General features: G+C 50.5%; 1 protein-coding gene across 1 annotated transcript in view; it reads right to left on the bottom strand.

Moving 5' to 3' along the window:
• LOC137416728 (U3 small nucleolar RNA-associated protein 14 homolog A) overlaps window positions 1–24,880 on the bottom strand; it is a 193,699-nt gene that overhangs the window by 30,377 nt on the left and 138,442 nt on the right. The window contains exons 10-11 of the mRNA XM_078771162.1: window positions 22,232–22,358; window positions 2,981–3,058 (exon numbers count right to left, since the gene is read on the bottom strand). Coding sequence (XP_078627288.1) covers window positions 2,981–3,058; window positions 22,232–22,358 — 205 coding nt within the window. The remainder of the gene's footprint in view (window positions 1–2,980; window positions 3,059–22,231; window positions 22,359–24,880) is intronic.

Below are 24,880 nucleotides of genomic sequence, written 5' to 3' on the forward strand. Positions count from 1 at the left end.
CATCATTCCTATGATGGTACCATCAGTTTCTTCCAATATAACTAACTGTGCTCCAATTGAGCGAAAAGAACATTCCCAAAGTCTCTGTTCCGGCACCAAGCCAAAGTCGATCCACGCTCCGGTGATCGCAAGAAAAATGTCGAATCGAGACCAGAATCCAGTTTGGCTGACAGTCACGCTGCCAAAGAGGCACAAAGGTGCCCTCAAGAGGCGACTGGGAAATCACACCTTCGGGTATGAACGTTCAACGGCTCCCAAACGGAGAACCACAAATTGCCAATCGAAATCCATGTTACGCACGCAAACAAGGCTAACGGCTGGGTGCGGTGAAATGGCTGGAGCGAGGTGAAAAGGCTGGAGCGATGCGAAATGGCGGGAGCGAGGCAAAATGGCTGACGGGCCCGTACTGGAGGCGTACCTGCACTCCAACAACGATTCTCTTCGGAATCAACCGCAAAACCTGTCACGCAGGTTTATCTGTCACAGCGATCACAACTCTGTCGCAGGAATCCCTTTCCCAAGAAACCCAAAGTTCGCTCGTGACCCCCGTTCGCCAGCGTCTCCTCGAGACCTCAAAGCAGCTCGGCTTTTCTTCCCGACCTCACTTGCTCCGCTTTTTTCTTGCTCTTCGTCTTCTTCCGGTTCCTCCCGATCCGGTTTCCGGTTTCTTTTAAAACACTAATTTTTTACCTTTTGAAAACAGTTATCTACATTTCACTTGAACAATAACAATAATAGTACGTGGAACCAAAAATTCTTACAGTGGATGAAAACCACAACGACGGAAGTGACGAATCCGTAACAATATAAATTAAGCTTCTGTGACTGGATATGATATTGTTACGGATCCGGGGGACGGCACTCCAAATTGTTACGGATCTGGGGGACGGCACTCCCGTTAGCAAGGGGGGGTTAATCCCCTTGTCCTGTTAAGCTGGCCGTGTCTGCCGGTCCTGGAGCTATTACGTCACTTCCAGGCAGCGCTGAATAGGGTAGTAGGCCAATTATTCCGATGACCTAATTACCAGCGCCTTCCGGTAAGCGAGGAAATGAGCCCCGCCCGAGCCGCGGCTATAATGGACACGCCGAGCGAAGCGAGCCACAACTCAGGCCGTTAACAAAAGACTAAACCCGACTATAGCGGTGGGCCAAATCGCACCACAGATACTCAATCGGGAAAGGACTAAAGCGATCGGGGGAAGAAGAAACCAAAGTAAAGGAATACCAGATATTTATTAATTATGTACATGAAATGAAGAGGAAACGAAAGAAGGGCATTTACAAGGAGAAGAAGAAGAAGGTACACAGGGCAGCATTAAGACAGTCTTATATTATAACCCCGGACAAACAAACAGACTTACACGACAGGGAATGGCAGGAAGGAATGGCTGGAAGGAGGAGAAGGTCCAGGCAGACGCTAGGCGTTGAGGTCCGGCTCCAGGAGTGGACTCGCGTCGTGGCGGGAAACCCTGGCAGGCAGCGAGCGTGTATTGTGGACCGCGAGCGGACGTTACATATATCGGGGAAACTGGGATACGGCGTACGTAATATGTGGCTCGTGCCAACGCTCTCTCTCTCTCTCGAACAAGGTTCGTATCATCAACGGTCCCCTGCGCAGTCCGTTACCATCAGCAGTTTGTGGCGCAGCTCGTACCAAAAGCAGTCCATGGCGCACTCCCAGCTCCGCTCCAGCTTATCGACCCGAACTCCTTCTCACCTCATCTGATCTCCTTCTCACCTCATCTGTACCTTCTCACTCGTCTGGTCAAGCAGTCCCTCGCAGCCGCTTTTATTGTCCGTTGTTGTATCAAGCCGCCGGCTCCGATCACACGCCTACCGGTCGGCTCACCTCGGCGCTGGTTGGCCGGCAAGGGCTCGCTGGCTCCACCTCTGATGGTGAGTCGACGTGCCACACCTTGTTCTTGTGGGTCCGCCCCCTTTTTCCTCGGCTTGAGACCGCGTGCGTAATGGCGGCTTGGTGCCAGCAAACAGCCCAAGGCAAACGGCAGCGAACGCTATCCTAATGTTACTGCACTTTGAAGAGCGGAGCTGATTGGGGAAATTGAAAGGGGCCTATCTTATTTGATTAATGCAACGCAGATTCAACTATTGGGAACAGATCCTTAACTGAAACACATAACAATGAAATAACTACAGAGAGGTCCTATGGTTCTCTACGTGTTGTAAATGGACTAACTAGGGTGCGATCTTTAATAAAGCCAATTGATGGGGATATTTACAGGGGATCATTTATAAGGGAAACATTTATTAAAATTTACTAGTGAAGGTTCTAAAAACCATAATATTTATCGTGAACATAAACCTGTCTGCCTGTCATCCTGAGATTTGTTCAATTTGTGTTCTTATATTAGTACGACCACATCCACATCGCATCTTGCCAGACTCATAAAATGTCTCGATCCATTGGGTTTTCCCTGCGGGGGATTTAAGTTAACCAGAAAGTATCATTTGGCATGCATGATTCTATGGATATATGCCTCTTCCTGCACTACACGTCATCTCAGTGTTATGTTTGATCTCAATTAAAGGTCACATGAGAAAGAAAAAGAGATCAGCAGAAGAGATATCAGATTATTTGACTCGAGGTAGGGTCTGCAAAAAAAGATTTCCAAAGGGTGCATGATCTTCAACCTGTTAAACCCAAAATTGAATCAGTGAATCTTTTTATTGCAGTCTATAGTTTGGCGTAAATCTCTGCAGTGGTTCACAAGTTATCGTGGTAACAAATATATGATAATGTGCGGATGGACAACCAGATAACACAATGACTCTGCCTTCAGGTGTGGAGGCATAATTCAGAGGGGGAGGCGGGGGTGGGGGGGGGGGGGGGGAGGGGTTAACATAATCCCATAACTAACATAACATAACATGACTAATCCCATAAATCTTACTCGTTTGTAATTTTAAAATAACTAACAGGGGCAATGTCTGATTAAGCAAAGGAAAGAATGATCCTTACCTTTGGGTCATGTTTGGCAATCAAAGCCTGTGCTTTGGCCCATTTTCCTGTGTTCTTGTGCCGTAAAGTCATTCGTTCCTGAGAAAACATGACACGAATTACACAAAAAACTTTTATATACTACACCATATGGTGACTCTCCGCTCAGCATACTGCACCATTCTCACTCATTCGATTATCACCCCTCCCCCAGAATCCCCAGCACTCAAGCAAAATGTGACTTGTGATCAGAAATGGCCATTTTCAGGTCTTACAGCTTTGAACATTTTTTTTTTTTTTTACACAGCAAATCTATGTCAATGGAAAGGTGAGGTACCAGAGAGTACAAGGCAACATGCCGACAGTGGTACAGCGGGACAAATGGATGCAACAAATAAAAAGCTTAATGAACAGAAGAAGTGAGAAGGAGGAAGGAAACTTTGTAACGTGAGAATAAAAAGGGTTCAGAGAGGATGAATTGGATAGAAAAAGATCAAAGGTAGGAATGGAGGCTGAGGCAAGATATCGACATTATCCTTCGCAAGCAAGACTACTTTATTCTGGCCTGAAAAGTGGTGTTCTGCCAGCTTGAAGTCCAAGAGAGGAGAGTGGAATTCAATAGACCAAGGATGACTGCTCCACAAACAGAAGAAAAGAGAAAGAGAACTGGAAGTGAGCAGTTAGCCTAGTTTTAGTAAGCTTCACAAAGAGGGTGACTGCAAAAATGCTTGTGGCATGATGGGACTGGGGAGGGATGGTAAGTTAAAAGAGCAGAACGACCAAGACTGGCGGAGAGGTGATAAAGAGACCACTGAAATGTCTGACGTGCAAACATCAGGACTTGGGCTTCAGCCTCATAACAGTTGACTCCAATAATGTTGAGAGCTTTAGATTCCACTGTTACAATGCTGGGGCATCAGCCCAAAGGAGAGCACAGTATTCCAGTGAAATACCGCCAATTGCTTTGTAGGCTGTGAGTACTGCTTTTTCCAAGGTATTTCATGGAACAACAGAGGATGGCTGTGGCTGGCTATGTAGGATGGTTTTACTACATGGTCAGCTCAATAAAGCTTTGGTCAGCTCGGCTCAATAGAAAATTGTTTGAAATCATTTGGAAAGCTCTGTATAAAGTGGGTGAATGAAAGCAGCTAGTTGCAGGTTTTACCATGAAAAATAACTTTCCCAAAACCTTGTACAATGAATTTTCAGTTTTGCAAAACATTTTTTACTTGATGGGAGAATTATTTCTGATATTTCCAACAAAGAAACTTAAAAAACAAAATGAAATGATCTCAGTGTTGTAAAAATCAGATCTACAACATTGTCCCAATAGTAGGTTTAATTCAGAATCGATCTCTAGCAATACCTGTAAGAAATCAACAAGAATAATATCAGTATACCATAATCATAGAAGTAATAATGAATTGGCAATTGGTACAAGCAAGCCTGGAACATCTAGCAATACGCACCATTCGAATATGCACGACCACACAGAACAAGTGAATCCACTTGGATTCCGCCCAGGTTGGCACATGGAAATTATGATGTAGCATAATTATCATCTCGGGTCAAGATTTGAAATTATGCCATGGTTTTTGTAAAATTGCTACTAGTATTCACATTATGTACTTTCACCAAAACATACATCATCATAGAAACATACATAGAATTTGGGTCCTCTGGGTCATTTGGGTCCTCTGGGTCATTTGGGTCCTCTGGGTCATTTGGGTCCTCTGGGTCATTTGGGTCATTTGGGTCCTCTGGGTCATTTGGGTCCTCTGGGTCATTTGGGTCCTCTGGGTCATTTGGGTCCTCTGGGTCATTTGGGTCCTCTGGGTCATTTGGGTCCTCTGGGTCATTTGGGTCCTCTGGGTCCTCTGGGTCATTTGGGTCCTCTGGGTCCTCTGGGTCATTTGGGTCCTCTGGGTCATTTGGGTCATTTGGGTCCTCTGGGTCATTTGGGTCCTCTGGGTCATTTGGGTCCTCTGGGTCATTTGGGTCCTCTGGGTCATTTGGGTCCTCTGGGTCATTTGGGTCCTCTGGGTCATTTGGGTCCTCTGGGTCATTTGGGTCATTTGGGTCCTCTGGGTCATTTGGGTCCTCTGGGTCATTTGGGTCCTCTGGGTCATTTGGGTCCTCTGGGTCATTTGGGTCCTCTGGGTCATTTGGGTCCTCTGGGTCATTTGGGTCCTCTGGGTCATTTGGGTCCTCTGGGTCATTTGGGTCCTCTGGGTCATTTGGGTCATTTGGGTCCTCTGGGTCATTTGGGTCCTCTGGGTCATTTGGGTCCTCTGGGTCATTTGGGTCCTCTGGGTCATTTGGGTCCTCTGGGTCATTTGGGTCCTCTGGGTCATTTGGGTCATTTGGGTCCTCTGGGTCATTTGGGTCCTCTGGGTCATTTGGGTCCTCTGGGTCATTTGGGTCCTCTGGGTCCTCTGGGTCATTTGGGTCCTCTGGGTCATTTGGGTCCTCTGGGTCCTCTGGGTCATTTGGGTCCTTTGGGTCCTCTGGGTCATTTGGGTCCTCTGGGTCATTTGGGTCCTCTGGGTCATTTGGGTCCTCTGGGTCATTTGGGTCCTCTGGGTCATTTGGGTCCTCTGGGTCATTTGGGTCCTCTGGGTCCTCTGGGTCATTTGGGTCCTCTGGGTCCTCTGGGTCATTTGGGTCCTCTGGGTCATTTGGGTCCTCTGGGTCATTTGGGTCCTCTGGGTCATTTGGGTCCTCTGGGTCATTTGGGTCATTTGGGTCCTCTGGGTCATTTGGGTCCTCTGGGTCATTTGCGTCCTCTGGGTCATTTGGGTCCTCTGTGTCATTTGGGTCCTCTGGGTCATTTCGGTCATTTGGGTCATTTGGGTCCTCTGGGTCATTTGGGTCCTCTGGGTCATTTGGGTCCTCTGGGTCATTTGGGTCCTCTGGGTCATTTGGGTCCTATATTCCTATCCTATAACATATATATCCTATAACCTATCCTATATATATCCTATATCATATAACATATATCCTATATATCCTATAACATAACATATAACAAATATATCCTATATTATGTACTAGCGAGCGGCCGCGTACCAGCCAAAGGGGTAGCCCATGGTTAGCCTAAATATAGATTTGATGACGTCATGTTTACACATCTGAGCGACAGAAACTGGCTACACATCTGAGCGACAGAAACTGTCTACACTGTTGGAGCTTCACTTTTGGAGAGACAGAAATTCCCAGGCAAACGCTATAACGCACCAGGTTTACAACCTGTGCGTTAATAAATGTCACAGGAATGAATCGGAGCGATGTCCGTCCGAGTTCTTATGGAAGCCCCTCAGTGGTCGGAGACAGCATAGCACCTGGGTTCAACTTAGACACAATTTCATTGCATTATCCCCTCCGTTAAAACGACACTATCGCTAGGGCTGAAATCAAGCTAGCAAAGCATAGTAGCAGAGTAAGCAGTTAGCAACGGTCCATGTCAGTCAGTCCAACCCTAGCGGTCGGGGCAGCGAATTTCTCTCCCGGCGCGGGTCCGGTAAAAACCGGATACCACATCCCCGAGGCCGAAATCACACGCATCGGAATGTCCGCCTGAATCGGGTGACGGCGGTGGCCCCACAGACCCATCCAGATTGGGTGCATGTAGCGATGGGGAAGCTGGTTGATTCTCCATTGTCGGATCAACTGTGCCGTAAGCCGGCTCGCCAATATCCCTGCATGGGGCCAGATGGCGCACCGAGACCCTACTCCCGTCCATTGGGCAACAGCACACGAGCATGCTCGGGATTGGCTTGGAGAATGCGCACCTTGTCTACGAGCAGGTCATATCTACTCGTGCGAACCGCGCGTTTGAGAAAAGCCGATCCGGGCTCAGCAAGCCAGCCCGGCAGAGGACGGGTACTGCCCGAACGCCGCGGGTAACGAAACATACGGTCGTGAGGAGTTTGATTTGAAGCGGTGCACAATAAAGTCCTGATCGAGCTTAATGCCCCGGGTAGCAACCAAGCCCATCGGTCCAGTCCTAGTCCGCGGGACTTGAGGCTCAGAGTAACGGCTCTCCATATAATGCCATTAAAGCGTTCTACCTGTCCATTCGCCTGTGGTCTACACATAGTAGTATAGCTAGAAGCTATATTATGCTGGAGCAAGAAGTTCCTCACATCCTGGGACAAGAACACCGCGCCTCGATCGGTGTGCACATAGGCCGGATTCCCAAACATAGAAAACTAGTTCCGCAGACACCGGATAACCGTAGCAGCAGACATATCGCCACACGGGAAAGCAAAAGGGAATCTGGAGAACTCATCAACTATCATGAGTAGATAACGAGAATTACTCGAAGCCGGTGAAGCCGGCAGGGGCCCTTTGAAGTCCATTGCTAATCTCTCCCACGGCCGAGTAGCCTGGACCAGCGTACCCATCGGAGGGTTGTAGAAGCGAGGTTTGAGTTCAGCGCAAACGGAACAAGTGCGACAGAACCGACGAACATCCTCAACAGAATAGGGCAAGTTACGACTGCGCACATAATGAGTGAAACGCGTCACGCCGGGATGGCACAAGGTGTCATGAAGAACACGCAGATCCTCAAAGGAGGTGAGAATCGCACACACCGCAGGCCATGATAAAGCATCGGCAATGAGGTTATCCCGCCCCGGGCGATATTTGATTTTGTAACAGAAATCAGCTAGCTCAATCCGCCAGAGAGTGATTTTCTCATTCTTAATGCGTTGAGCATGTTGCGTGTCGTACATAAAGGCAACACTCTGTTGATCTGTGATGATTTGAAAACATCGACCGAGCAAATATGGATGCCAATGCCTGCTCGACTCGATGATGGCATACGCCTCCTTTTCGACAGACGAGTGTCTTCGTTCCGCGGAGGAGAGAGTCCTTGAAAAGAAGGCCACAGGTCGCCCCCCTTGAGAGAGTGTAGCAGCTATCGCGTGGTCCGACGCATCGCTTTCCAAAACAAAGGACTTATTTTCGTCAATCGTCGACACAGCGGCGCCAGCGATGTCGGACTTCAGGCCATGGAAAGCGGCCTTAGCAGCGTGACTCATGGGGAACGCATCGCAATCCACAAATGGACGTAGCTTCTCGGAAAAATTTTGAACCCACTTAGAATAATGAGCAAACAGCCCAAGAGCGCGCTTCAAAGAAGCACGATCGCGGGGCGGGGCCATGTCGAGCAAGGGTCACAGACGCTCCTTATCCGGAGCGATAGAGCCGTGGGTCACGGTGTACCCCAGTTGATCTATCGTTCGAGCAGAATAGCGACATTTATCCTCATTCATAGTCAGTCGATACTTGTACGCAACCTCGAGGAAGCGCTTAAGATTAGCATCATGACGTTCTTTGTCGTACCCGCAAACCATGAGATTATCCAGATAAACAAAGACATCGGTTAAATTCTCCTTCTATTAGCAATGAGGTCGTCCATAGCCCTTTGGAAGCACGGAACCCCATTCGTGACCCCGAAAGGTAGCCGGGTGAACTGGTACAACCTCTGTCCGGATTCAAACGCAGTGTAGATGCGATCTGCTTCGGAGATGGGAATCTGATGATACGCGCTATGTAGATCGAGACTGCTATATACCGAGTACTGTGCCACCTGTCGTACCAGAGAATCCATTCCCGGGAGTGGGTAGGCGTCCAATTGGGTAAACCGATTAATCGTCTGCGAATAGTCGATTACCATGCGTTTGTGGTGCGATTCGGTTCGTACCACCAAAACTTGGGCCCACCAAGGCGACCGACGAGGTTCTATAATACTGTTGCGAATATGGAATTTGGCCTCCATATCCGCTTGTAAATATTCCCCTATTTTCTCCAATACTCCCCAACTTTCCCCAATCCCCCATTCCCTAGTCCCATTGCATGTAAATAACAATCAGTAGAGCCGACCTTCCCCTTATTCCCCCATTAAATGTCGTGCCCAGGTCCACCGCACCACACGTAGACAACTTTCGGACATCTTCCTAGTTATTCTTATTCTATGTCAGTTAAGGCCTCGTTTCCATTAATTATGACTCTTCGTTGCACCAGAATGTGATTATATGGCATCAGTAGTGAGTTTAGGACCTTTCCCATACCTCCTCCCATCTTCTTCCCCAAACAACAACAATAACAACAACTACAACAACAATTACAACTACAACTACGACTACAACAACAGAGGGGCGGGGAGTGTGCGTCCTCACACCGGCTCGGTTACCCGCCATGACCATGCGCTCCACGGCGTTACCCCGAAGGGGCTGGCTGTCAGCTCCTCGTCAGGGGCGGAGCCAGTAACCCCCCCACGCACCCAATGAGAAGCAACGTGCCGATTCCATCTGGGGCGGAGCTAACGAGCCGAGGGCGTGTCACTCCCCGCCGGATATACGCGGCCCCGCGCCGGATGTGACGTCAGATGCGCCTCAGCTTGGAGAGAGAAGCCACCGCCACCCCCAGCGCGACGATACCTCCCCGCATCTTTGGACCGGACCGGACCGGACCGTACTGTACCCTGTCCTTGAGCCAAGAGTGCACCTTGAGCCATCGATACCCGCTGTCCTTTTCATCAACCCCCGTGTGAGTCAGCCTTGTCCCGTTTGCCTGTCGTCTGTTGGGGAATAATATAAGATTGTGTCTAAGTGCCCGTCTTCCTGTAATATACCTCTAGCCCCTGTAATCTAACCTTTCCGTACGAATATAATCTCCTCCGGAGGTCTTGAGAATTGAAACATTGGTGTCGTATTGTGTTATTGTAATCCAGCCGGGTGTCTTCTTTTTCTTATTGAGCCAGCATCGCGCGACTAGTCAACGTTCGGGCACAATCGGGTAACTTGTGCAGACGTGGTCATACCATAAAACCGCTCGGTAAATAACATCCAAGCCACGTCTGTAACAATTGGTGTCGAGGAGTGGAATTCGAACCCGGGACTAAATTTATTAGGCCCAAATTGGTAACAAGTAGAATCGATTCGGAGCGCGTTTCCCGCGCGAAATTACAACGGCGAAATTTGAATTTGTTTTACGAAAATAAAATAAAAAACCGAATTTTGAAAGTCGCGCTATGGCGGGTCAAGACGGCTGGGGTCCGGTAGGGGAGAGTGAGGCAGGGTCGGTCCAGGACCAAATTGAGGGACATGAGGGACATGAGGAGAGCGAAACAGCTGGGGTAGCAGGTGCACAAAATGGCGCTCTCGCGCACGATGCTTCAGGCGCGCAAAAAGGCGCCTCGCTGGTCACCGTGCCCGCGACCGAAGTAGCGCCGCTGGGAAGATTGGAACTTTTTTTTATACAAATGACGGCCCTTATGGAAAAGAATAGTGAGCGATTGGAAAACCAAATGGGGGTAATGGGAAACCAAATGGGGGTAATGAGGGACGAAGCGAGGGGTACCAGTGAGAAGTTAGACAATAATTTTGAGGGGTTAGACAACGGGATAAAAGAAGTGAAAAATGGGTTAACGGGGGTAGAAAACAGAATGGCCGCTCAAGAGAATCAAATGGAAGGGATGCAAAAGGGGTTAGAGGGGGTAGAAAATAGAATGGCTGCCCAGGAGAATCAGATAGAGGGAGTGAAAAATGGGTTAGAGGGGTTAGAAAACAGTATGGAAGGCAAATTGAGGGACATGAGGGACCAAGCGGAAAGGGAAGTTAAACAAATGGAGCAGCAGATAGAGGGGGTCAGAATGGGGGTAGAAACCAAACTGGATGCTCACAGGGAGGAAATGGAGCAGATGAGGGTGGCATCTGGGCAGGAGATGCAAGTGATGGGAGAAGAGATCAGAAGAGGAGTGAGTGAGGAGGTCGGAGGAGTGCGCGAGGAGGTGAGGCACTGTAAGGAGCGCATGGAGAAGGAGGTGAGAAAGGGGACTGTAAAATTGCAAGGGGGTATAGAGGAGTTGACGCTGGGAGTAGAACAACTGACAGTGGGACAAAAGGAGTTGGGGGAACAGGTAAAGAAGAACACAGCGGTAATAGAGGGGTTAAAATCGACGCAGAAGGAGATGAAAAAGGACGTAGGGGTAATTAAAAAAGAGTGTCAGACGGTACATGAGGACTTGACGAAAAAAATGAACAAAGTGGTAGAGGTGATGGAGGTTAAAGAGCGGGAGGTGCGGGAGCACATAGAAAAAAATAAAGTGGAGTTAGAGGAAGAACTTAAAGGGGCGCACGAGGAGATGAAGGAGGTGAAGCAGAAATTAGAAGAAGTGGAAGAGGGGGTGAGCGAAATTAAAAAGCGACGGAGAGAGGATAAGAAAGAGATAAAAGAGGAGGTAAAAGAATTGGTCCAGAGTCTGTGTTCGGATCGTGATGATGTGCTCATTAACCGGATGAGGGATTCGCAGGTGATGGAGGAGAAGCGAAGAGAAAGAGGACCCGGTGTAAGTGGTGACCAATATGGTCGTGCGTATGATGCGCCAGGTGATTTAATAAGCTTGGGGGTCGAGATAGACCCGGATGTTCGTGAGAGGCCAAGAGTGAGGTGTATGGCTGGTCCGGAGGGTATGGAACGAGAGGTGCGAGGTGTGGGTGAGCAAGGTTGTGGTGGTATGGAATGGGTAGCGGGTTGCGGAGGTGTGACCCATGCATCGACACCAACAGGGGTAGTTGTTGGAGGGACCGGGGAGGCACGAGAGCCCCTTGGGGGTAGTGTACTGTGGGGGCCCGGCCGGTTCGGCCCCGCGCTGACCCCGCAAGGGGCGACGCACGGGGTCCGGCAGGCGGGCAACGACTCACATATGAGGTGGTCCCACAAGGTCCCACTCGCGCCGTATGACGGCAAGAGTGATCTACGCGCGTACCTGGCGCAGTTCGACTGTGTGTGTAAGGGCAACGGTTGGGGTGAGGACGAAGGTGGAGTACACCTGGTGGCCGCATTGCGCGGCGCGGCGGCGGAGGTGCTGACGGCATTACCAGCGGGTGCTCTCACCCTGCCAGCCCTCCGCGACGCCCTAATTAATCGATTCGGCATAGAACAGCAGAGCGAGCTTGTTAAAGCTCAGCTCGCGCTGCGAAAACGCAAGCCCCAGGAAGCCATCGGGGAACTTGCCCACAACATTCGCCGCGCAGTGGGGATCGCACATGCTAGCATGGCAGCGGATTCCCGGGAAAGCCTGGCGCTGGACCATTTTATCCAGGCCCTCCCGGATATTGAGCTCCGGCAACAGCTCGCCATGTGGCGCCCGCAGACTCTGAGCCAGGCGGCTGACGCTGCGGCCCGTTGGGAAGCAGCGAGGCCCCTAGCCCGAGGGGGCGAGCGTCTCGCAATGGCGGTCCGCCAGGTGGGACCCCCGATGGAGGGCGGACCCCTTAGGGGACCCGCCCCCGACGTGGGTCCTGACCTGGCGGGCATGGTCCGGAGGCTGGTGGACCAGCGCCTGGCGGGACCTGGACCATGGCAGGCGGCCCCGGAGGTGGCCCGCGGTGGACCACGAGCGGGTAATCCAATTCGGACCTACAGGGGGGGGAATTTGGAATTCCGGAGGCAAGCACCTTATCAGGTGAGGTGCTATACCTGCAACCGCCTGGGTCACCTGGCGCGGCACTGTCGAAACGCGCGCCGGGATGATCCCCGGCGGTTGAGGTCCTCAACTCCGCCCAGGGGGGAGCGGGTTAGCCGACCCCAGACACCCCCCCCGCCAGACCCCGGGAAACTAGAAGGTGTCGGGCACGTAGGGCGGTGTTCGGCAGCAGAGGATGGAGGAGAGCCCTCATTGACGCGACAGGTCATTTATTGTGGCCAAATTGGAACCGGTAGCCTGACAATTAGATGCAAAATTGCCGGCGTGGGGGTAGACGCCGTAGTGGACACAGGAGCTAGCGCCACGATCATCAGCCCTGTGGTCCTTGATTCGAGCGCAGGTGGCTGGGATAAGATCCAGCGCCTGCAAAATTATAGTTTGCAGCTTGCTACCGGGGTAACGGCCCCGATCATAGGGCGTGGTTCTGTGACCCTCAAGTTAGGGTCGGTAAGGAGGGAGATAGATGTTTGGGTGGCGGAGGTGTGCGACCCATGTTTAATAGGGTTGGACCTGTTGACTGCCAGCGGTTGTAAAATCGACTTGTGCCGGGGGATCCTGCAGGTGGGAGTAGAAGAGCTGCCGTTAGGGGGAGTGAGCACGGCCGAGAGAGCGGAGCTGGAGGCTTCCGAGGCCGTGACCATCCCCCCAAGGGCCGAGGCGATAGTGCCGGCCCGGTGGGCAGCTCGCCCAACATGGCAGGAGTCCTGCGGCCTGGTCGAACCGGTGGCAGCGCAGTCCATACCGGGTTTAATCGTGGGCCGCACCCTTGTAAAAACGGACGGACCGGTAGTGGCCGTCCGAGTAATAAATATGAGTACAGAACCACGCACTATAGTAAGGGGCACGAGGGTAGCTGGCTGCACCCCAGTTGAGGAAGTCGCGACAGTGAGGGGCGAGAACGTCCAGCCGAGCCGACCCCGGGGGGAGCCTTCAATAACAAGTAGGAATTGGCCCGATCCCATTTGCGAGATGGTAAATCGTAGCAGCGTAGAGTTGGGAGGTACCCAGAGGGAGGCCTTACACAAACTGGTTGGGTCCCATTTGGACCTCTTCTCCCTGTCCACCGAGGATATTGGACGTACGGGCCTGGTGAAACATCAGATCCACACCGGTGAGGCCCGGCCTATTCGTCAGGCCGCCCGACGGCTCCCTTGGAGCAAGAGGGCGGAAGCTGACGAGCAGGTTGCAAAAATGCTCGACGCAGGTGTGATCGAGCCCTCGGGAAGTCCTTGGATGTCACCTGTTGTGCTGGTCAAAAAGAAGGATGGGACCACGCGGTTCTGCGTGGACTATCGCCAGCTAAACAACGTGACACTCAAGGACTCATATCCCCTGCCAAGGATTGATGACACCCTCGATGCCGTTGCGGGCTCAAATTGGTTCACAACTTTGGACCTCAAGAGTGGGTATTGGCAGGTGGAGATGGATAGGGCAGGGAAGGAGAAAACGGCATTTTCCACAGGTAAGGGACTGTATCAGTTTACTGTGATGCCGTTTGGTTTGTGTAACGCCCCCGCCACCTTTGAGAGATTGATGGAGCATGTACTAGGCGGCATGCCATGGCAATCATGCCTGGTGTACCTGGATGACGTCCTGGTACATGCCCAAACGTTCCCCCAGACACTAGCTAATTTGGACCAGGTGTTCGGGTGCCTCAGACAGGCAGGGTTGAAGCTGAACCCGAGTAAGTGCACTTTGTTTGCAAGAGAGGTGGCCTATCTAGGTCACGTGATTGGCCGCGAGGGGGTAAAAACAGACCCAGACAAAATTAAAGCGGTAGAGGAGTGGCCCGCACCACGTACCATCAAAGAGGTGCGGGGATTTTTGGGACTCTGCTCCTACTACCGGCGCTTTGTGGCGAAATTTGCGGAGTTGGCCCGTCCCCTCCACCGGCTTACGGAGAAGGGGACGCGATTTAATTGGACACGGGAGTGCCACGAGGCCTTCCAAAAATTGAAGGGGTGTCTAACATCCGCACCCTTTCTAGCTTACCCCACTAGTGACGGGACATTTACCCTGGACACGGATGCGAGCCAGGAAGGATTGGGCGCAGTTTTGTCTCAGACACAGGAGGGCGTGGAGAGAGTGATTGGTTATTATAGTCGGGCCTTAAGTAGGCCCGAGAGAAATTATTGCGTCACTCGCAAAGAGTTATTGGCTATGCTGGCTGCCATGAACCATTTCCACCCGTACTTGTACGGGCGGAAATTTTTGGTTAGAACTGACCATTCCTCCTTGCAATGGCTCCTTCGGTTCAAGGAACCGGAGGGCCAAATTGCAAGGTGGTTGGAAAAGTTGCAGCAGTACGATTTTGATGTGGCCCATAGGGCCGGGAAGGCCCATGGTAATGCGGACGCACTCTCTCGGCGTCCTTGTCTGGGGGAAAACTGTAAATTTTGTGCGAGACACGAGGAGAGGGAGCAATTGGGCGATTCCGCCCCGATTCTCGTCGTCCGGGCAACCCGGGTGAGAGGGCCAATTTTGCCACTAACCGCGGACGAGGAATTTGGAGAGTTGGCTTGGAGCACGGCCCAGCAGGAGGATCCTGTTCTGGGGCCGGTGTTCCAATGGGTCAAATTGGGGCAAAGACCAAAGGGGGAAGAGGTCACCCCCCTCGGGGCACAAACAAAGGCATATTGGGCTCAGTGGCAGACCCTGGAATTGAAAGGCAACATCTTGTATCGCAAGTGGGTGGAGGTTCCCTCTGATCGAACTTCCTGGCTGGTGATAGTCCCTGACAAATTCAAGAACGTCATATTGCAACAGGTGCATGGTACCCGCTCCGGCGGCCATTTGGGCAGGACAAAGACAATATCTCGGGTCCGCCGGAGGTTCTATTGGGTGAATATGGGGCGCGACATACAGGACTGGTGTCGGAGATGCGACGCCTGTTCTGCCAAAAAGGGACCAGCACGGAGGATGAGGGCCCCCCTTCAATTACATCAGGTGGGGGCCCCCCTTGAGCGGGTGGCTATGGATATTCTAGGACCGCTGCCCCGCACCCGCCAAGGTAATAAGTATATCCTCGTTGTAATGGACTATTTCACCAAGTGGCCGGAGGCCTACGCCCTCCCCAACCAAGAAGCAGGGGTGGTAGCGCAGGCCTTCGTGGAAGGATTTGTGTGCCGGCATGGGATTCCACAGGAGTTGCACACCGACCAGGGACGAAATTTTGAGAGCAAATTGCTAAAAGATGTGTGCAGTCTCCTGTCAATTCGGAAAACCAGAACAACGCCTTTAAGACCTCAATCTGACGGGATGGTGGAAAGATTCAATCGAACTCTAATCCAACAACTGGCACTGTTCACCACCACCCGTCAGGATGACTGGGACGAACATCTCCCTTACTTGCTCATGGCCTACCGAACCAGCCAGCACGGGGCCACCGCATGCAGTCCAGCGTTGCTTATGTATGGGCGGGAGTTACGGGCTCCCGCCGACTTGCTATGCGGTCCCGTGCCAGACACAGTGGTTAACCCGCCGAGGGAGGGGTACGCACGTCACCTAGAGGAAGGCATGGAGCTAGTCCATGCCTTCGCCCGCCGCCAACTCCATCTGGCGGGGGAAAAGATGAAGCGCAGGTACGACGACCGGAGCCAGGGGAGTCAATACGCTCCGGGGATGAAGATTTGGTTCTTTAATCCCCGGAGGCGAAAGGGAAGGTGCCCAAAACTCACCTCCCCCTGGCAAGGCCCAGGAGTCGTCCTGTCGCAAATCTGTGACGTGGTCATTAAGATCAAAATGGGGCCACGAGCCCTCCCTCGGATCGTCCACGCCGACCGGATAAGACCTTACACCGGCGAGCAGGCGCCCCCGTGGATTGCCTCGGCTTTAGATGCCGAGGCGGGACCCAGTACCTCTGAATAAGGGGGGCTTATTAGTGCCAGAGGACTGGGGGATTGAGGAGCGATAGGCCCGGTGGGAGAGGGTGGCATCCCTGCCACCTTTCCCATGGGGGGCAAAGGAGCAATAGTTTATGGGGTGTATGGCAGTGAAAACTAGCCCGGGTGGGTTAGGTTATATTGATAGGGCCCTAGAAGATGACATTAGGTGACGTTAAGATTAGTTAGTGACTGATACCTGTAGTGGGGACGCAGGTAGATTAGTATGGATGATAATGACGAGGGAGCGCAATAGTTTAAAGGGACGACTGGGAAGCGCAAGTTTCAGAAGGGAGTAGTTAGCTGAGATGATGCCGTGTGTGTGAGGATTGAACAGGTGTGATTGCACAGGTGTGCAACTGGACAGGTGTGTGGAGCAGTGTATGAGTAGTGAGTGTGTGGATCAGCGCGAATGCGCTTGGGGAGAGAAGGGTGCAGGTGGCACCAGGTGTGAGAGCACAGGTGTGCAGGTACAGGTGTGTGGAGAGAGTTGGAGTGAGTGGTACGGAGTGGTGTGCATGGTGCGAAGGTGTGGATGGGGGAAGAGTGGACCCCTTTCACGAGCACCCGGGGCGGGTAGTGTAAGTGTTAGGTAGAGGGTGCAGGTAAATTGTGGTTGGATATTGGCATTTGTGGTGCGGTTGCAGAATGGTGTTGTGAATGGGTGCATTAGTGTTGTGGAAATGGCTGGGCGTGTAGCCTGTTAGTGTGTGTAGTTGGTTGGGCACTCCACCACTGTGAGGATGTCGGCCAGGTGAGGCCGCAGGTGGGCTCTGGGAGCCGGTAGTTGTGAGTGGGTGCCTGAGGATCCCGGGTGTGGATCGGGCAGCCCAGTGCCAGAGAGGGCACGGAGTGGGGAGAGAGCCAGAGGGCCTTCCCCTGGTAGTTAGGTTAGGGTAAGGAGCAGGTAAGCTCGGAGGCAACTGCAGTGGTGGAGGTGTGCAGGTGGGTAGACCCACTGGGAGAGGTACACGTCGCAGCCCAGAAATTGTACGAGGGCACCGGGAGATGAATCGGGGGAGTGAGACCCCAAATTGAAGAGCACCACAGTTTGGCCAATGGGAATTGGTTTTTAGAACCCATAGTGTAAGAGGGCCAATGGTTTGGCCGGAGAAAGACCCCGGGTAGTGTAAAGTTGTTAAAGTCATTTAGGAGATAGTTAGGATTGATGAACCTGTCGCACCATACGCAGCCACTTACCTGTGGTGATGATGATGACTCCACACCTGTGTTTTCTTTGTTTTGTTGCAGGAGATGAATCGCTGTGTGGATTTGTGAGACGCATCACGACGTGGATGAGACATTGGGGTGATTCCATCTCTCCCTCCCTAGGAGGGACTGATGATGAATTGGTAATGGCAAATTATGATGAGAGTTGAAAATGGCAAATTTGATTGGTTAGGAGGGAGAGAAGACGAATTTGGTTTATGGGAGGAACGGGGAAGACAGTAGGGATGTTGTTGATTTGTAAAGTAGATGTTTATGGGTAGTGTTGTGTTTTGTGGATACAGTAAGGGGTAAGGGAGGGGCCATGTAGGTTACCTGGTGGGGGGGGGGGGGCGTACGATAGGAACGTACCTGTCTCACCTGGTTCCCATGTGCCCCCAGTGTGCATTACCTTATATTGCGTGCACTTTTGCGCCCTTACCACCTTACTCACTTGTTTCTTCTTTTGTCTCCCACCTCCGAGGATCTGGCTTTGGGGTAGAGAGAGAGGAGAGAGAGGTGCTGGCTGCGCAGTTGTGGGCCTGCACTTTCGCTGTTTGCTGCCGGGATCGATACACCATATGGACCGCAATGTTTGTGGCCACCCACAATGGACCGCAGTTCGTTTGCGGCCAAGCACCACCCGGGGATGGACCTATGGGTCAACGTGGCACCTATGCCATAAAGGTGAACCACTGTTAATTAACACCACTGAAGGCCACACGAAGAGCAAGAGACACCTGCAGGGTTAGGGGTTGTCGAGTTTATTTTTATTCCAATGAACAATGGTGACTGCACCGATTGGTGGTGGGGTGGTGCTTTTGATGCTCGGGAAGGGTGCTCTGCACGTTATTAAAGGCCGTCGGCCACAGAGCACTCGTGGGTTGGTGTATCGATGCTGGCAAGCGCGCTCTCTCTATGCATAACATCTGCATGTGTTCCTCCAAAAACAGGTCCTGGATCGTAGTGTAGATATCAGCGTAATCTTGTAAATAATGCTCCCTACCGGCTGTATGTGTAGTTTGTTAATTCTTTCCGGATTCGGTTATCCTGTGGGTGTGTTTCTGTGAGGAGAAGGGTGCAACGTCGCAGGGGGACATATTTACTCATTTGTGAATATCTGTAAAACTGTCGCACTCAGGGTAGAGTTAATAGTAGAGGGAACTACATTGCGTGCCACACTAAAGTAGGTAAAGATTTATCGGGTCGGGACGCCCCGAGGGTAGAGAAGGGTGCAATGTTGCGAATATGGAATTTGGCCTCCATATCCGCTTGTAAATATTCCCCTATTTTCTCCAATACTCCCCAACTTTCCCCAATCCCCCATTCCCTAGTCCCATTGCATGTAAATAACAATCAGTAGAGCCGACCTTCCCCTTATTCCCCCATTAAATGTCGTGCCCAGGTCCACCGCACCACACGTAGACAACTTTCGGACATCTTCCTAGTTATTCTTATTCTATGTCAGTTAAGGCCTCGTTTCCATTAATTATGACTCTTCGTTGCACCAGAATGTGATTATATGGCATCAGTAGTGAGTTTAGGACCTTTCCCATACCTCCTCCCATCTTCTTCCCCAAACAACAACAATAACAACAACTACAACAACAATTACAACTACAACTACGACTACAACAACAGAGGGGCGGGGAGTGTGCGTCCTCACACCGGCTCGGTTACCCGCCATGACCATGCGCTCCACGGCGTTACCCCGAAGGGGCTGGCTGTCAGCTCCTCGTCAGGGGCGGAGCCAGTAACCCCCCCACGCACCCAATGAGAAGCAACGTGCCGATTCCATCTGGGGCGGAGCTAACGAGCCGAGGGCGTGTCACTCCCCGCCGGATATACGCGGCCCCGCGCCGGATGTGACGTCAGATGCGCCTCAGCTTGGAGAGAGAAGCCACCGCCACCCCCAGCGCGACGATACCTCCCCGCATCTTTGGACCGGACCGGACCGGACCGTACTGTACCCTGTCCTTGAGCCAAGAGTGCACCTTGAGCCATCGATACCCGCTGTCCTTTTCATCAACCCCCGTGTGAGTCAGCCTTGTCCCGTTTGCCTGTCGTCTGTTGGGGAATAATATAAGATTGTGTCTAAGTGCCCGTCTTCCTGTAATATACCTCTAGCCCCTGTAATCTAACCTTTCCGTACGAATATAATCTCCTCCGGAGGTCTTGAGAATTGAAACATTGGTGTCGTATTGTGTTATTGTAATCCAGCCGGGTGTCTTCTTTTTCTTATTGAGCCAGCATCGCGCGACTAGTCAACGTTCGGGCACAATCGGGTAACTTGTGCAGACGTGGTCATACCATAAAACCGCTCGGTAAATAACATCCAAGCCACGTCTGTAACAATACCTTCCTCTAAGAGCTGCGCAGTCTCTTCAGCAAAGAATTGCGTGTCAGCCCGTGAGTAGCGTCGCAATTTAACAGCAACCGGTGTACAGTCAGTAGTCATATTGGGAAACAGCGACAGTGGCTCAATTTCCATTCCTGCAAGAGCACACACAGCAAGAGTATCAGCACCACCAAATTCCATTTCCAAACGCCCATGTCGCCGGAGAAAATCGTGTCCTAGCAAAACCTTTGCACATAATGCTGGTAAGACCATTTAATGCACATCCGGAAGCATTCGACCCTTAATCACAAGCTTTAGTCGACATTCCCCCCCGAGTGCTGAGCCATAGCCCTTGAGAAGCCATGAAGATTCTGCGTTTTGTCCCGAGAATCGGCCAGCCATGCTTCTGAACAAGTCGTAAATCGACATAACTATCAGTGGAGCCCGTGTCGATTAAAGCATTCGCAAATTTTCCTTCAATCATGAGTGGAATGACAGCACTGGGCAGGCCCGGTGGCCCTGCAGTAGTCGAGTCGTCGAGAGGTGGCGCTCGAGCCTCGCGTGTGGATCCAACGCCCGATAATGTCTTTTGTGTAGTCAAAGTCGAACATGGGACGGTCGGGCCGTCGGTAGGGGGCGGTCGAGCCACGCGCGGAGATCCCTGCTTCGGGTAGTCAAAGTAGATCGTAGGTCAATCGTGCCGCCGCTACAGGGCGCTCATGCCACGCGCGGAGATTCGACGCCAGCGTACGCCGATCGGGAAGCCAAACCCCGAAGTGTGCTGGGCGTCGAAAGAATTCCTGTAAAGGACGGTCGAGCCGTGTACCGTTGTGATTGTGCGAATTGTTTAGTCGACGCGGTAAACCTCATCAAGGTCGAGCGCTCAGCTCGGGGCCCACAGAGAGGGATGATTCCAATCAAGGCCGCGCGAGGCGCCGATTGTTTAGCGGGCGAAGAGAGAAACACATTCAGCATCGAGCGATTTCGCCGGCCCCGAGACGATCGACAAACTTTTGCAAAGTGACCTTTCTTTGAACACAAATGACACGTTGCCTCCTTAGCCGGACAAACTGACCTGAGATGGTTCCGATTCCTGCCGAAATAGCACTTAGTGTTACTTCCTGGCTTGGGTCCAGCAGCGACGGCCGCTGTCACGCTCGGGTCGAGATCCTCGAGCACATCGGGTGTCTCCGATTCCCGCGAAGATGCAGCATCCGCTTGCTCGGCAGTAGCTCTCTCCAGTCGTGTCGGGCGGGTTAATCCTGCAGTGACGTATGGACGGTCATATGCGTCGGCTTGTTCCTGCGCTTCGTTGTGTAGAAGAGATAGCCGAAGAGCTTTTTCTAGTGTCAGATCTTCTTCTTCAAGTAATCTTTGTCTGATGACTGGTGACCAGATGCCAGAAACAAAAGAATCCCGCACAAGATCATCACAAACTTGTGCATGGTTGTGTGTCTCGGTAGTACAGTCCTTCAGTAACCGGCGGACGTCTTGAGCGAACTGGTTGATGGTCTCCGTGGGTTCTTGTCGACGAGTCACAAGCAGATATCGGGAGTAGACCACACTCAGGGTTTTGATGTAAATACTTTTCATTTCTTCCACAGCAGTATCGTACGTTGCGCACTGAGAAATGGACGTGTACACAGTATGATTAACTTTGGAGTGCAACACCGCCAGCTTCGTGACATCGGTGAGTGCGTCCTGCGCGTCCAGGTGACTGGTCAGTAGCTTTAACCAGTGTAGCAGTTGTGCAGACGCGTCCGAAGCTTGGGGGTCCGTGCCAAAGATTGGAACTTGTATCAGCTTATGAGCCATGTTGTTCTCGTTCAAGACGAAGAGAAGATTCTGAATTAATTGTTGTAAAAATCAGATCTACAACATTGTCCCAATAGTAGGTTTAATTCAGAATCGATCTCGAGCAACACCTGTAAGAAAGCAACAAGAATAATATCAGTATACCATAATCATAGAAGTAATAATGAATTGGCAATTGGTACAAGCAAGCCTGGAACATCTAGCAATACGCACCATTCGAATATGCACGACCACACAGAATAAATGTCACAGGAATGAATCGGAGCGATGTCCGTCCGAGTTCTTATGGAAGCCCCTCAGTGGTCGGAGACAGCATAGCACCTGGGTTCAACTTAGACACAATTTCATTACACTCACATCAGACAGACAATAATTAATTAAAATCAGGGAGCATAATGAAAAGAGCACCACCTTCAAACTTTGCTCAGACATTTATTTGTTCATCCGAATCGTGATGTTAAGAATTATGCAACATAAAATGAGTTACATTTCAGTCAAACATCGGCTTGGAAGTACAGTAATGCATGCAGACCTACCTTAATCCTGGCAACGTCAAGCAATTGGAAATGTTTGTCGACTGCACTTGGGTCGTTGCTATTGATCAGCTTTTCCAATTGTTTGTTCTCCTCCTTCACGCGGCCTCTCTTCTGTATACGATGGTAACTGAGCACAAAAACATTCACAGCACAATCCTGGAGAAACCGTTCACAACACAAACAACTACCTGCCTTTATGCAAACCAAGTATCAATTTGCATTGCAAGAAAAGCTTATCTGCTTGTGTGTTGCACACACTTCTCAACTAAAAGTAAAGTCTCACAAGATTAAACAATCATTTTTATGAGGCAAAATACAGAAAGTTCCAGAGGAAACCCCATGATTTTATGCATTGTTCTATTTGAAATACTTTCTTTCAATACAAGGCCTAAGGCTTGTAATGAAACGCAAACGCACACAAACGAATGAAAAATATACACACACACATACACACACACACAAATTGACACCACAGGAGAGGAAAGTCTAAAGTTGAGTTTCACAGTGTACAGGAGTCTGCGGACCCCTCGTTTGTGATGTCTATGCTGAAATCAATGGATACTTTGGAAACGCTGTGCAACATTCTTTTGTGGATCGAGATGTCAACTCTTTCTGTGCAACGGATTTAGTTGCATGCCTAACCTGAATAATGGTCATCTATTGTACACTATAAGAGAACCATTTGTGTGAGTGTCTGTGTGTGTGTGTGTGTGTGTGTGTGTGTGTGTGTGTGTGTGTGTGTGTGTGTGTGTCGCCATTTCTCTCAGATGGCTGGACAGGTCTTCGTCAAACTTTCAGAGGTTTAAGTTTCAAACAGTTTCAAACAGTTTCAAACAGTTTCAAACTGTCGTGGAGTGTTTAAGGCAAAAAATTAAATTTGAAAATTGTGAAAAAGTTGCATTTTTTTATTATTAAAAGAAAAGGCTCGAGTGCCTACACCTTTGTTGGTATGGGCAAGATAATATGAAATAGGCTAAGCCGAGTAACAAACAATGAACCGAAGAAAATAAACTGGAAAAAATAAATATATACATACATACATACATATATATATATATATATATATATATATATATATATATATATATATATATATATATATATATATATATATATATATAGATATATATATATATATATATATATATATATATATACATATATATATATATATATATATATATATATATATATATATATATATATATATATATATATATATATAAATATATAAATAAATATTGTTATGATTGTGGGGTAGTGATATGTCGAGTCAGGTAGATTTGTATAGGAAGGTGCTCCGATGATCGTGATGAGAGCAATCACTATGTAATAAGTTTTGTTTAGCCGAACGTCGGGGTAAGTGTATCTTCGCGGTCATACGAGGATGGCCCTTGTGTCAATTAGTTGTTGGGATGATGTTCATTCCCCTGTTCGTCAAACCTCAGTGATCTATCCTTTATCTCTTATGGCACCACATTAGACACAAATAGTAGGAGGTGCCCATTAATATCGCACTAAATAATAATGGGAACCAACCGGAAGCCAGTTCTGAGTACTGCCGATGGGACACCACCATCTACATCACTACAAAGGTCGAGCAGGCCGAGGACACGCCCCGAGAAGCCGTGATTGGCCAGGGCGGAGCAAGAAGCAACTCGCTATTGGATGGGAGTCGACCAACAGGAAGGCCTGGGTCGGAAGGAGCTTGCTGGTTGGTGAAGAGAGTGCGACTAGGAAGCATCACGCTGATTGGAAAAGCACGACCGATGACATCAGAAGGCAAATTGCGTGTGAGTGGTGGAGAGTTGAGCCTGTAGTGTTGGTCTGCGTCAGAGGCCAGAGGTTGGTCGACAAAAGAACGCGCTGGCCGACATTTTGCTCTCTCTCTCTCCCCCTCTCTCTTGCTTCTGGTGCCTGCCTGCTATTATGCGCTGACGATTCTCCTCTCCTGTCTTGGCATTCTGAACCTCGTCGCAAGCTGTTGCGTGCCTGCCTCGTTTCCTCGTTCCCCTGTTCGTTTGGTGTCTGGGATTGAGAGCTGCAGTTGACGGGAGAGGCAGCGCGTGGACGAGTGTATGAGCGCTGCGGCGTGAGAGGGCGCATTGAGGCCTGTTTCCCGCCAACGTGCGTGCTTCGCGCGCAACTTCACCAACGCCCCAAACGATCCTCGGCGTTTCCTGGCGAGACCCCACGAGCTGATCAGAGCGAAGTGGCACGATAAATCCAACACAATTATTTTCCCGTTTATTTTCTTCCTGCATCTGTGTTTCAAGTCTGTTGTGGGGACGTCCCAATTTAGGAAATTGGTTTGAACACTGCGTTTTTCTTGTTACCGGCATTCTTTTAATAAATCCCTTTGTTTATTTTCTGCACATTTTAAACCGTGTTCCCATTTCAGATATTTTTGCAGGGTGAAGACGTCGGCTAGACCCGGCCAGGTAAGTCGGTACTCTTCTTCCTCCTCGCGTATAATCCGCCCTACAGTTGGATTTAAAACCCCTCCATTAACGCTCGTTTGCCTTCCGTGGTTCTTTGTGTTAATTGAGGGAACCACAAGACAATATATACAGTCGTGGCCAAAAATATTGGCACCCTTGCACTTTTTTCAAATAATGCACCATTTCTTCCAGAAAACTGTTGAAATTA

Source organism: Myxine glutinosa, chromosome 1, assembly GCF_964187855.1.
Source record: "Myxine glutinosa chromosome 1, kmMyxGlut1.1, whole genome shotgun sequence".
Lineage (NCBI taxonomy): Eukaryota > Metazoa > Chordata > Myxini > Myxiniformes > Myxinidae > Myxine > Myxine glutinosa.